At 42.1% G+C, this 13,696-nt stretch overlaps 1 protein-coding gene across 1 annotated transcript in view; it reads right to left on the bottom strand.

Annotated features, from left to right (window-relative positions):
• The window catches only part of LOC128057705 (ATP-binding cassette sub-family C member 4-like), a 390,282-nt gene that overhangs the window by 103,945 nt on the left and 272,641 nt on the right, over nt 1–13,696 (bottom strand). The window contains exons 9-11 of the mRNA XM_052650189.1: nt 10,674–10,775; nt 8,533–8,622; nt 4,362–4,553 (exon numbers count right to left, since the gene is read on the bottom strand). Coding sequence (XP_052506149.1) covers nt 4,362–4,553; nt 8,533–8,622; nt 10,674–10,775 — 384 coding nt within the window. The remainder of the gene's footprint in view (nt 1–4,361; nt 4,554–8,532; nt 8,623–10,673; nt 10,776–13,696) is intronic.

Below are 13,696 nucleotides of genomic sequence, written 5' to 3'. Positions count from 1 at the left end.
AGCAACTGACAAACAACTAATCTCAAAAATATACAAGCAACTTATGCAGCTCAATTCCAGAAAAATAAACGACCCAATCAAAAAGGGGCCAAAGAACTAAATAGACATTTCTCCAAAGAAGACATACGGATGGCTAACAAACACATGAAAAGATGCTCAACATCACTCATTATCAGAGAAATGCAAATCAAAACCACAATGAGGTACCATTTCACACCAGTCAGAATGTCTGCGATCCAAAAATCTGCAAGCAATAAATGCTGGAGAGGGTGTGGAGAAAAGGGAACCCTCCTACACTGTTGGTGGGAGTGCAAACTAGTACAGCCACTATGGAGAACACTGTGGAGATTCCTTAAAAAACTGGAAATAGAACTGCCTTATGACCCAGCAATCTCACTGCTGGGCATACACACTGAGGAAACCAGAATTGAAAGAGACATATGTACCCCAATGTTCATCGCAGCACTGTTTATAATAGCCAGGTCATGGAAACAACCTAGATGTCCATCAGCAGATGAATGGATAAGAAAGCTGTGGTACATATACACAATGGAGTATTACTCAGCCGTTAAAAAGAATTCATTTGAATCAGTTCTGATGAGATGGATGAAACTGGAGCCGATTATACAGAGTGAAGTAAGCCAGAAAGAAAAACACCAATACAGTATACTAACACATATATATGGAATTTAGAAAGATGGCAATGATGACCCTGTATGCAAGACAGGAAAAAAAGACGCAGCTGTGTATAACGGACTTTTGGACTCAGAGGGAGAGGGAGAGGGTGGGATGATATGGGAGAATGGCATTCTATCATGTATACTATCATGTAAGAATTGAATCGCTAGTCCATGTCTGACGCAGGATACAGCATGCTTGGGGCTGGTGCATGGGGATAACCCACAGAGATGCTATGGGGAGGGAGGTGGGAGGGGGGTTCATGTTTGGGAACACATGTAAGAATTAAAGATTTTAAAATTAAAAAAATAAAAAACTTAATACAAAAAAAAAAGAATTTAAAAAAATAAAAAGATGATAAATGACAATCTTACATGCAAGGCAGCAAAGGAGACTGATGTAAAGAACAGACTTTTGGGCTCAGTGGAAGAAGGTGAAGGTGGGATGATTTGAGAGAATAGCTTGAACATATACATCAACATATGTAAAATAGATGACCAGTGCAAGTTTGATGCATGAAGTAGGGCACCCAAAGTCAGTACTCTGGGACAACCCAGAGGGATAGGGTGGGTAGAGAGGTGGGAGGTGGGTTCAGTATGGGGGAACATATGTATACCCATGGCAAATTCATGTTGATGTATGGCAAAAATCATCACAATATTATAATAATCCTCCAATTAAAATTAAAAAAATATTTATAATTTTAATAAATAAATAGATGTTGCTTTTTTATGGCTTTTCCTCCAAGATTTGGGGGAGGTGAGAGTAAGGAGAACAATAAGAAGAACTCTTTATTATATTTATATGGATGGATAGATGGATGGAGAGAAAAAGGTTAGAAATAGCAACAATGACTACCACTTACTGAAACCCTGGCTTGTTTACATTTCACAGGCATTTTCTGTAATCTTTACAGTAATCCCACCCCTCCCCCATTTAATAAGAAAGGAAACTGAGACAAACACCTGGAGTCACTACCCAGGACTGCTTCTCTCCAAAGGCCAAGCCTTTTCTACTGCACTGTCTATGCCATCTCTGTGTCTATAGAATGCCATGATTTCCTGTGCCTGCCTTACGTCCGTCCACTGAGACCTGGAATCCAAAAGGAGATAAGCAGATACTATCATAACTTACTAAGTAGTCCCCAGGTGTCATAAAGACCTTGCTAACCTCTTGTTAATCAAAGTCATAGATGACATTTCAGAGCAGCAACAAAACCCTCTGACCCAAGGTCTTCATTTTACTGCAGAAATGTCAGAGGTCCAGGCAGGTAACAGGACATGTCCAGAGTGACAGTGGGCAAGTGATGAACCCAGGGCCAGAACTTTCCTCTCCGCTCCTTTTCCACGCTGGGTCTCCCTTCCTACCAAGGAGAGAATGGGCACAAGGGACCCCAACTCCATGTCCCAACTGTGCAGCAGAACAGGAGAGCAGTCCATGTTTATAGACGTCAAATCATGTACAGAAGAACTGCTGTGCATCCCAGTCCTGCAGGGCACGTTCCACCAAAGTCTGTGCTGCCCACATGCCCTATGTGGGTGAAGCCCCAGAACACTACCCACTTCAGTGGTCCAGTCACCCCATGGGGCTGCAGCAAAGCATTGGTTCCGAGGATCTGAACTTGAGCTACAAATGTAGAGATGAGGTGTCTCATCTGTCCCGGCCTCAGTTCTACTAACTATAAAATGAAGATGGGAATATCAAAGATACTCATAAAGAATGAATAACTCATAAACCTTTTTACATGTGTGCATGCACATGTGTGAAAGGCAGAGAAATGATTTGCACGTGGACTCTGAATTAATGGGAGCTACTGTTGTCACTGTTCTGCATTTGCTTTCCCTTCTTATATGGTATCGGCTGCTAAGTCGCTTCAGTCATGTCCGATTCTGTGCGACCCCTTAGATGGCAGCCCACCAGTCTCCCCTGTCCCTGGGATTCTCCAGACAAGAACACTGGAGTGGGTTGCCATTTCCTTCTCCAGTGCAGGAAAGTGAAAAGTGAAAGTGAAGTCACTCAGTTGTGCCTGACTCGTAGCAACCCCATGGACTGCAGCCCATCAGGCTCCTCCGTCCATGGGATTGTCCAGGCAAGAGTACTGGAGTTGTGTTGCCATTGCCTTCTCTGTATATGGTATCTAGACCATTTAATAAAAATCTAGCTCATCCCTGCTAACTTGACATCATTTCTGCAAATGTACAGTCACCCATGAACAAGAACCTGGAGTAAAGAAGAGAGCCCATTAAACAAGCAATTGTGTGTGTCCACATCATTGTAAAATGCTGCTCACCTGATGCAGGGCTTCCCAGGTGGTGCTGGTGGTAATGAACCCACCCACCAATGCAGGAGACAGAGACTCGGGTTTGATTCCTGGGTTGGGAGGATCCCCTGGGGAAGGAAATGACAATCCACTCCAGTATTCTTGCCTGGAGAATCCTATGGACAGAGGAGTCTGGCAGGCTATAGTTCATAGGGCCGCAGAGCTGGACACGACTGAAGTGACTTAGCATGAACACACACACCTGATGCAACCTATGATGTTCCAACCATTGTTCAAGGAGAATTACTATTTTTTCACAAAGCAGGTCTGGAGCCTTCAACACCACACCTTTGAATATCTGTCCCGGTCTTTTCCTCACAGTACAAAAGGGCAGTCAGATGTCCAGACTGCACTAAACAGATCCCAGGGGAGACCTTTAATGCTATTATTCACTGATTTTTTACAATCCAAAGAGTAACATAGTATTTAACATTATGTACTCTTTCTCCTTTCTTTTTGTCAATTGTATTTTCCTATCTCTTAAGTTTAGGTCTTATCATTTACTCACTAATCTTATTTAATTCCCAAAATACAGTTAAACCTTTCATCTTACCATTCTCTGTGAAACTCAGTGCCATTTCTGAAAACAATCTCCCTCAGTGAAATGACGTAGTATTAAAAAGAAATTTTAAACCATTCTAGTTTCCTTTAATAAATTACAAGTCAAAAATGGAGTGGTGAGAAAACCTCACAGACTGAACGGGACCAAGGAGGCATCAGCCAAGTGCAGGGGCAGACCTTGTGTGGGTTCAAACCGTGGGGAAGATTTCTCAGTGAGATGATCAGCAGCATGTAAACACAGACGAGCAGGTGGCTGATACCCAGGAACTTGAGGTATTTTTCAGATGAAATAAAGTAGTGATTATTTTCCCCAAAGGTTTCCTATCTTTTAGAGAAAAATAATGAAATGTTTACAGATGAACTGATCTGAGGTCTAGGATCTGCTCCACGATACTCGGGTGGAGGTGGGGCTGGCAGGGGTATAGATGCAGCCAGACTGGCCACCAGCTGATTCTGGCTGAAGCCAGGGGTGGGTACATGAGGGTTCATTACACCATGCTCTCTGTTTTTGTAAATATTTATAACTTTCCATTAAAAAATGTTGAAGGTGAATGAAAACTTCACAGAAAGAAACAATCCCCCCTCCTTATAATGTATTCAGTGTTACTCACCTATAAGAATTGAAACGACGGCATATGTAAATACATATGCTTATCCTGCTGATTTAGCCAGAAGACCAACTTAAATATTAAGCAACGTTCAAAAATCTATTTCTTAAAAAGAGCCTTTAACAAACCTTGTAGTGTAAACCACTATCATCGTTTGAAATTCAAGTATATGCAACTCAGTAGTCATTACTCACCTCTTCCAAAGCACAAGCCCTTATTACTTCTTCATATCTGTCTTCTTCAAATTTCTTCCCAAATAAAATGTTACTCTTTACAGTCCCTGGAAACACCCAGGGCTGCTGAGAAACATATGCGATCCTCCCGTGCACGCTGACCTTCCCCTGGCTCGGGGGCAGCTCCCCCAGCAGAGCGCTTAATAGTGATGACTGCAACAGACAGCAACACACACACGTGAACAGGCAGCACTCAGGATGGAACATGCCCCGCAGCACAGCCGACCCCACCCTGGCGGTTGACACATGATAGAACCCGTTCCTTCAACAGGATAAAGTACAGCCCTCACAGTTAAGATCAAAAAAAAAAAAAAAAAAGTAAAAATAACACTAATGGTCAATGAAAACAACTGATAAGGAATATGTTAATAGTATAAACAATCTATTCTGCCAGAGTATCCCCCCAGGTGAAATTCTACTCAGCAAAGAATAACTGAGAATGTTTAACATCCTTCTCTCAGAGAAGGCAATGGCAACCCACTCCAGTACTCTTGCCTGGAAAACCCCATGGACAGAGGAGCCTGGTGGGCTGCAGTCCATGGGGTCGCTAAGAGCTGGACATGACTGAGCGACTTCCCTTTCACTTTTCACTTTCCTGCATTGGAGAAGGAAATGGCAACCCACTCCAGTGTTCTTGCCTAGAGAATCCCAGGGAAGGGGGAGACCAGTGGGCTGCTGTCTATGGGGTTGCACAGATTTGGACACGACTGAAGCAACTTAGCAGCAGTAGCAGCAGCAGCAACATCCTTCTCTAGCAGAGCCCAGCAGGATGTGCATTTGATAGATCTGATGTTTAGTGCAATTGTTCCTGCATCTGGTATCATTTACTTGACAAACACTTGTTCTTAAAAACCTATGTGTGACGATATAGCCAAAGATGATTAACTGAAAGAACTCTCAAGTGAGTTGTGTCTGCCGAGCAAAAGTCCATGACAGAGGAAATCAGTACCCTTTCATGTACACATCCCACATTTTAAAAAATAATTGTATTTATTTTTAGTTCTTTTATCTTTTTCATTTACTTTTTTTTACAATGTTGTGTCGGTTTCTGCAATACCACAATTCTAATTTTATTTATTTTGCTTGCACTGGGTCGTCATTGCAGTACATGGGGGTTTTCTTGTTGAGGAGCACAGGCTCTAGTGGGCAGGCTTCAGCAGTTGTGGCCCGTGGGCTCAGTCGTTGCATCTCCAGGCCCCAGAGCAGAGGCCCAACAGTTGTGGTGCATGGGATTAGTTGCTCCACAACTGGGAGGTGGGAACTTCCCAGACCAGGGACCAAACCTGTGTCTCCTGCATTAGCAGGCGAATTCTTTTACCACTAAGCCACCAGGGAAGCCTACATCCCACATTAGGTTGCTGTATTTTGTTGTTTCAGACCAAGTGTATGTGCACCTTTCCTTTCAATCTTCAACATAACACAGATGTGGTGTGTGTGTATCCACACCATCAGAGTGCTCACAACACTGGGCTGAATAATATGTCTGCATATCTGTTTTGCCCCACAAGCTGATAGTCTCTGAAAGGCAGAGAGTCAGGGTCTTGCTCACATCTGTACCTTATTCTCCAGCACATGGCTGCACATTCACTACACATGCACTGATGGGATCATGTCAACTCATAGGAGGAAATGCTCACAGCTTCTGGGAAGAGCCTTTATGATCTGCAGACATCCCGGAAGGGCCACTAAGATGAAAAGAAGTCCCCATGGTCTGTGTCTATCCTGAACAGTATTAGTTCAGTCGCTCAGTCATGTCTGACTCTTTCTGACTCCATGAATTGCAGCATATCAGGCCTTCCTGTCCATCACCAACTCCCAGAGTTTACCCAAACTGAAGTCCATTGAGTCGGTGATTACATCCAACCATCTCATCCTCTGTCATCCCCTTCTCCTCCTGCCTTCAATCTCTCCCAGCATCAGGTTCTTTTCAAATGAGTCAGCTCTTTGCATCAGGTAGCCAAAGTATTGGAGTTTCAGCTTCAACATCAGTCCTTCCAATGAATATTCAGGACTGATTACCTTTAGGATGGACTGGTTGGATCTCCTTGCAGTCCAAGGGACTCTCAAAAGTCTTCTCCAACACCACAGTTCAAAAGCATCAATTCTTTGGTGCTCAGCTTTCTTCACAGTCTAACTCTCACATCCATACATGACCACTGGAAAAACCATAGCCTTGACTAGACAGACCTTTGTTGACAAAGTAATGTCTCTGCTTTTTAATCTGCTGTCTAGGTTGGTCATGACCTTCCTTCCAAGGAGTAAGTGTCTTTTAATTTCATGGCTGCAATGATTTTGGAGCCCCCCAAAATAAATTCAGCCACTGTTTCCCCATCTATTTTCCATGAAGTGATGGGACCAATTGCCATGACCTTAGTTTTCTGAATGTTGAGCTTTAAGCCAACTTTTTCATTCTCCTCTTTCATTTTCATCAAGAGGCTCTTTAGTTCTTCTTCACTTTCTGCCATAAGGGTGGTGTCATTTGCATATCTGAGGTTATTGATATTTCTCCCGGCAGTCTTGATTCCAGCTTGTGTTTCTTCCAGCCCAGCATTTATCATGATGTACTCTGCATAGAAGTTAAATAAGCAGGGTGACAATATACAGCCTTGACGTACTCCTTTTCCTCTTTGGAACCAGTCTGTTGTTCCATGTCCAGTTCTAACTATTGCTTCTTGACCTGCATACAGGTTTCTCAAAAGGCATGTCAGGTGGTCTGGTATTCCCATCTCTTGAAGAATTTTATTTGTGTTTATTGTGATCCACACAGTCAAAGGCTTTGGCATAGTCAATAAAACAGAAATAGATGTTTTTCTGGAACTCTCGCTTTTTCCATGATCCAGCGGATGTTGGCAATTTGATCTCTGGTTCCTCTGCCTTTTCTAAAACCAGCCTGAATATCTGGAAGTTCATGGTTCATGTATTGCTGAAGCCTGGCTTGGAGAATTGGGAACATTACTTTACTACAGTGTGAGATGAATGCAATTGTGTGGTAGTTTGAGCATTCTTTGTCATTGCCTTTCTTTGGGATTGGAATGAAAACTGAACTTTTCCAGTCCTGTGGCTACTGCTGAGTTTTCCAAATTTGCTGGCATATTGAATGCAGCACTTTCACAGCATCATCTTTTAGGATTTGAAAGAGCTCAACTGGAATTCCAAAACCTCCACTTGCTTTGTTCGTAGTGATGCTTCCTGAGGCCCACTTGACTTCACATTCCAGGATGTCTGGCTCTAGATGAGAGATCGCACCATCGTGATTATTTGGGTCATGAAGATCTTTTTTGTATGGTTCTTCTGTGTATTCTTGCCACCTCTTCTTAATATCTTCTGCTTCTGTTAGGTCCATAACATTTCTGTTCTTTATTGTGCCCATCTTTAAATGAAATGTTCCCTTGGTATCTCTAATTATCTTGAAGAGATCTCTAACCTTTCCCATTCTATTGTTTACCTCTATTTCTTTGCATTGATTGCTGAGGAAGGCTTTTTTTTTAATCTCTCCTTGCTATTCTTTGGAACTCTGCATTCAAATGGGTATATCTTTCCTTTTCTCTTTTGCTTTTTGCTTCTCTTCTTTTCACAGCTATTTGTAAGGCCTCCTCAGACAGCTATTTTGCCTTTTTACATTTCTTTTTCCTGGGGATGGTATTGATCCCTGTCTCCTGTACAGTCTCACAAACCTCCATCCATAGTTCATCAGGCACTGTCTATCAGATTTAGTCCCTTAAATCTATTTCTCACTTCCACTGTATAATCATAAGAGATTTGATTTAGGTCATACCTGAATGGTCTATTGGTTTTCCACACTTTCTTCAATTTAAGTCTGATTTAATTTAATTTAATTCTGAACAGCTGTCACATGAATAATTTCCTTCACTGAGACATCCAAATTCCCCACAGGCAGTTCCTAACTGGGAAATGGGAAACACCAAGAACTAAAAGACAGCGTGTGTTTATCCTGATTTATTTGGCCATGAGACATTCTTGTAAAATGAATGCCCCATGAACACACCTAGAGAGGCACTGTTTTAGACACACTCAATTCAAACTGACTCACACACAGATCTGGGTTCCATTCTGAGAATTTAACAGGAGCTGTGGTGTTGCATCAAGCTGACAAAAGACATCATTAACTTACCTTTCCTGCTCCCACAGGTCCGACCACAGCTAACACTTCACCAGGTCTGACAGTAAAGGAAAGGCCTTGTAGGGTTGGGGTCCCTGATGCCTACAAATTAAAGTTTTTAATTTAATTTACCCATTTTAATAAAGTAACACAAATTTTTTTAGAAAGTGAAAAATATAACAATAATCAACATAATTGATATGCAAAATATAACCCACATTTTTGTCTTTCCTATTTTAAGATACTGTGTCCTGGAGACCTCTTCATCAAATTTTATCTCTTTAGGGATTTGAAGTAGCTTTAGCTCACTTTAGGAAGTTTCCTTCTTTTTTCCAACTACCACACAATTGCATTCATTTCATATGCTAGCAAAGTATTGCTCAAAATTCTTCAAGCTAGGCTTCAGCAGTACCTAAACTGAGAACTTTTAGATGTATAAACTGGAATTAGAAAGGCAGAGGAACCAGAGATCAAATTTCCAATATCTGTTGGATCACAGGAAAGCAAGGTAATTCCAGAAAAACATCTACTTCTGCTTCATTGACTAAAGCCTTTGACTTTGTGGATCACAACAAATTGTGGAAAATTCTTCTAGAGATGGGAATACCAGACCACCTTACTTGCCTCCTGAGAAACCTGTATGCAGGTCAAGAAGTGACAGTTAAAACTGGTCATGTAACAACAGAGTGGTTCAAAATCAAGAAAGCAGTACGTCAAAGCTCTATATGGTCACCCTACTTGTTTAACTTTTATACAGGTTACATGATGCCAAATGCCAGGCCAGATGATCATGAAATGGAATCTAGAATTCTGATAGAATATCAATAATCTCAAACATGCAGATGACGCCACTTAATGGCAGAGAATGAAGAGGAACTAAAGAGCCTCTTGATGAAGGTGAAAAAGCAGAGTGAAAAAGAGTGAATGTTGGCTTAAAATTCAACATTCGAACAACGAAGATCATGGCATCTGGTCCCATCACTTCATGGCAAATAGAAAGTGGAAACAGTGACAGATTTTATTTTCTTATGCTCTAAAATCACTTCAGACAGTGACTGCGGCCATGAAATTCAGAGATGCTTGCTCCTTGGCACAAGAGCTATGACAAACCTAGACTGTGTATTGAAAAGCAGAGACATTACTTTGCTGATAAAGGCCCATCTAGTCAAAGCTGTGGTTTTTCCAGTAGTCATGTATGGATGTGAGAGTTTTCACCATAAAGATGGCTGAGCACTGAAGAATTGATGCTTTTGAACTGTGGTGTTAGAGAAGACTCTTGAGAGTCCCTTGAACAGCAAGGAGATCAAACAAGTCAATCCTAAAGGAAATCAATCTTGTATATTCATTGGAAGGACTGATGTTGAAGCTGAAACGCCAATACTTCGGCCACCTGATGCGAAGAGCAGACTCATTAGAAAAGACCCTGATGCTGGGAAAGACTAAAGGCAGGAGAAGAAGGGGATGACAAAAGATGAGATGGTTAGATGGCATTACTGACTCAATGGACATGAGTTTGAGCAAGCTTCTGGAGTTGGCGATGAACAAGGGAGTCTGGCATACTGCCGTTTATGGAGTCACACAGATGTGGACATGACTGAGCGACTGAACAACAACAACAACAACAGAAATGCTGGAGTGGGTACCACCCCCATGGACAGAGGGGCCTGGTGGGCTACAGTCCACGGGGCCACAAAGACTCAGAGACAAATGAAGCAACTGACACTTCACACTTCAGCTCAAAATAATAGATCTGGGTTCTCAAGAAAAGCTACTTGTGCTCTATATCTTTTGTTTAAGGTGATCCTATTGTATAGCACAGGGAATTATATTTAATACTCTGTAATAAAACATGATGAAAAATAAACTAAAAATTAAAAGAAGAATTTATATACTTTAAGTTTAACATGTGCTAATTACCCTGAAAGCTCTCTTGAAAATGAGAAAAAGAGTAAGATGTCAAATGCCTCAGGCTGATTTTACACTTAATCTCCATTCATTGTAAACCTCATCCCTGATTCTGAGAAATGTTATAATATATTCTAAGTAAATGAGCAAGTCACATTTTACAGTATATGTAAAATCTCAAAATTCTCCAACAAATCCATCACAGTTGTCTTTTAGCAGACACAATTTTGGAAAGCAAGGTTTCTTACCTTTTCCCAAGAAGCTGTAAAAGCTTGCACATCCACGATCGTTTTACCATCTGATGGCAGCAGAGGGTAGCACTGTGTTATCTCATCAAGTAACAGGAAGTTCTACAGAAAAAAAAAAAAAAAAAAAAAAAAAACATAGACTGTTTATACTGCAAGAACAAAGCACAAACAAAACAACTGCTTCCCTGGAATTGGCAATAAAAAAGTTTTATACCTATCATTTATACCTACCTATCATTTTACAACTGTATTTTATTAGGTCTTGGTTCACATGAGAAATATTAAATAGTATATAGTATGTAATATATTATATGTACAACTAAGTATATAATATAGTATAGCATATATACATATATATAACATACCATATACACACATAGAGAGAGTATGTATGTGTGTGTGTGTGTGTGTGTGTATGTGTATAAAATAAACAAATAAGAGTCCCTGGCCATGAGGCTTTCTTTGTTACTTTCTCAACAAGTGTACTGGTTCCTCTCTAAGAAGAAAATATGGCTTCAAACTCCAATACATTTAGAACCTGGACATTTTTATTGTTTTACTTTTGTGTTAGCTACAATAAACAGGTGAGCTGGTAGGAAATTATTTCATAAATACTAACTGAATCTCACCATGTGCCAAGCACCACGCGACACTGCTAGAACACAGAGAGGAAGGCCCTTCCCAGGCCATCAGGAAGCAGGTGGCACAGGACAGGCTGGGAGCACAAGACCAACGACAGAGACTCTGAGTGCAAGCCCTGTACCCTCTGCTTCCCCCTCGTGTGTGTCAATACCACATCACGGCTTGTCATTAACTATTACTAAGCCATCATTCTAAAAAGAAAACTGTGTTAAGCTTCTATGTCTTAAAAAATATTTCACAAGCATCTTTTCACAATCACTGCCTCTTCTTAGTCGATGCCCTCTTTCCTCCACAGCAGGAATGGCTGCACCTCTCACTTCTTGTTATCTTCTACACCACTTTGCAGCTAACTGATGCACAGTAGTTGAAGAAAACAAAGTTTTATAAATTGCTACAAAGCTGACAAACACATACAAGAAAACTCCCTCTTGCCTTGCAAATGCTAGATATAATTCAATGAGAAAAGCTAGAGCAATAGAGAAATTGAACAAACAACTTAGACCACTCCCACTCCCCAAGGTCCCCAAAACTGTGAACAAGAGGCAGAGACTGCTGGCTGTCCTTGAAATCTGCTCTTATTCTTCTGCGGTAACAAACCCTGGATTTTAGCTGCACGTGGCAGCCTGGAAGGAGGCCCTCCCTCTGTCTCCAGGTTCCCGAGCAGATAGGAGCAGCCACATGACTAAATCCAGGGCAGTGGAGAGTGACAGCAACCGGGACCTTCCTCCATCCCAGCCTGGGACTTGGGGGCTGCCAGCGGGGTCCAGGTCACATGCAGTGGAGTAACATAAGAAGAGAGAAAGAGTCTGGGTCCCGACACCACGGAGGTTCACACTAGCCATGGGACTTGTTATGAGGAGAGTTGTATCACCACATAAAAGATACATTCTCACTCCAGTTAGCTCAAAATGTGACTTTATTTGGAAAATCGGTTGTTGGAAATATAATCAATTAAAGGGAGATCACAGTGGAGTAGGGTGGGCCCTAAATCCAATATGACTGGAGTCCTCATGAGAAATGCAGAGACAGACACACAGAAAACAGCTACCTGATAATGGAGACAGAGGCTGGGGTGATGGCTTTCAAGCCAAGGAAAGCCAAGGTTTGCCTGCGACCACTCAGAGCTGGAAGAGGGAAGAAAGGATGTTCCCTTATCAGATTCAGAGGGATCATGACTCTGCTGACAGCTTGATTTCAGACTTCTAGCCTCCAGGACTGTGAAACAAAACATTCCTGTGGTTTTAAGCCACATGTTTTGTGGTACTTTGTATCAGCAGCCCCAGGAAACCCATACAGAGCCTCACAAGGATTCTTGCATGAGAGAAAAACAAATGACCCCTGTAAGCAGCTTTAGCATGGGTACCTCTGGGACCCACAGGTAAACCAAATCCTAACTCATATGGGGAAAAACTGAAACAAGTATGTGAGGATGTTTGAGAAAGAAAATGGCACATAAATAGTAATCTACTACCTTAAACATCTTGACACCCCATCTATCGTGACTCAGAATCAAAAATGTGATTGTAAACTTCTACTTAAAAAGAAGAACTGGTAAAAACTGAATATGAAAACCCTTGTGCAGGAAAAGAAAGACAAGATCCTTGCATTTCTGTCAAATATCAGCTGGTGGAAGATGCTTTCATTCATTCCTTCCTCCATTCATCCAAGCTCACTGAGAACCTAATGCTGAGCACAGTGACTCCCACCCGCCCAGAGCCTGTGTCCACCAGGAGGCAGGATGGACAGAGAGTGGTCTGAGGACACGTTTGCAGGCTTTCAACCACCACAGCCTGAGTTCTCTCTCCCACCACCATCGTCAGCCAGGTACCAGCTCTTGCCTGTTCTGACACAACTGATCTCTCTCCCAACTCTCTTTTCCTCTTGAAACAACATAATTTTAGAATCTCACTCACTATTAGTTATTTCAATAATGCAACTTTTCTTTCGCTGGTTCCTTCCCCAGTCCTCCCCAAAACCACTGATCCCACCCCAAGACTGCTCCCTCCTTATCTCCTTACAGCCCCACTGAGAATGTCCACAAGCTTAACACCACCCCCGCCAAGTGACTCACCTGCAACTAAGTCCACACTCCCCAGGAGGCCTCTGCCTGGACACCCTGAGTACTGACCCCACCACACTTCTGGTCCATCTCAAATACTAACCCTACTAAAACCAGCTCAGCACATCCCCAGCTGGCACTGCCCTCCCTACCTCTGAATCCCCTGAGGAATCCTAAGTCACACAGAGGGGAGACACTACATCATTCGTGTGCTTTTACAGTCCCAACTCCAGCTAAGACCTAACCTTGCACAGTCAGCCCATTGAGGGCATCAGCTAAAGGAAGGAACAGACTGCATGGCTGTTCAAACCATCCAACCGCT

Source organism: Budorcas taxicolor, chromosome 12 (genome assembly GCF_023091745.1).
Source record: "Budorcas taxicolor isolate Tak-1 chromosome 12, Takin1.1, whole genome shotgun sequence".
Lineage (NCBI taxonomy): Eukaryota > Metazoa > Chordata > Mammalia > Artiodactyla > Bovidae > Budorcas > Budorcas taxicolor.
This window is presented reverse-complemented; position numbering and strand designations above follow the sequence as displayed.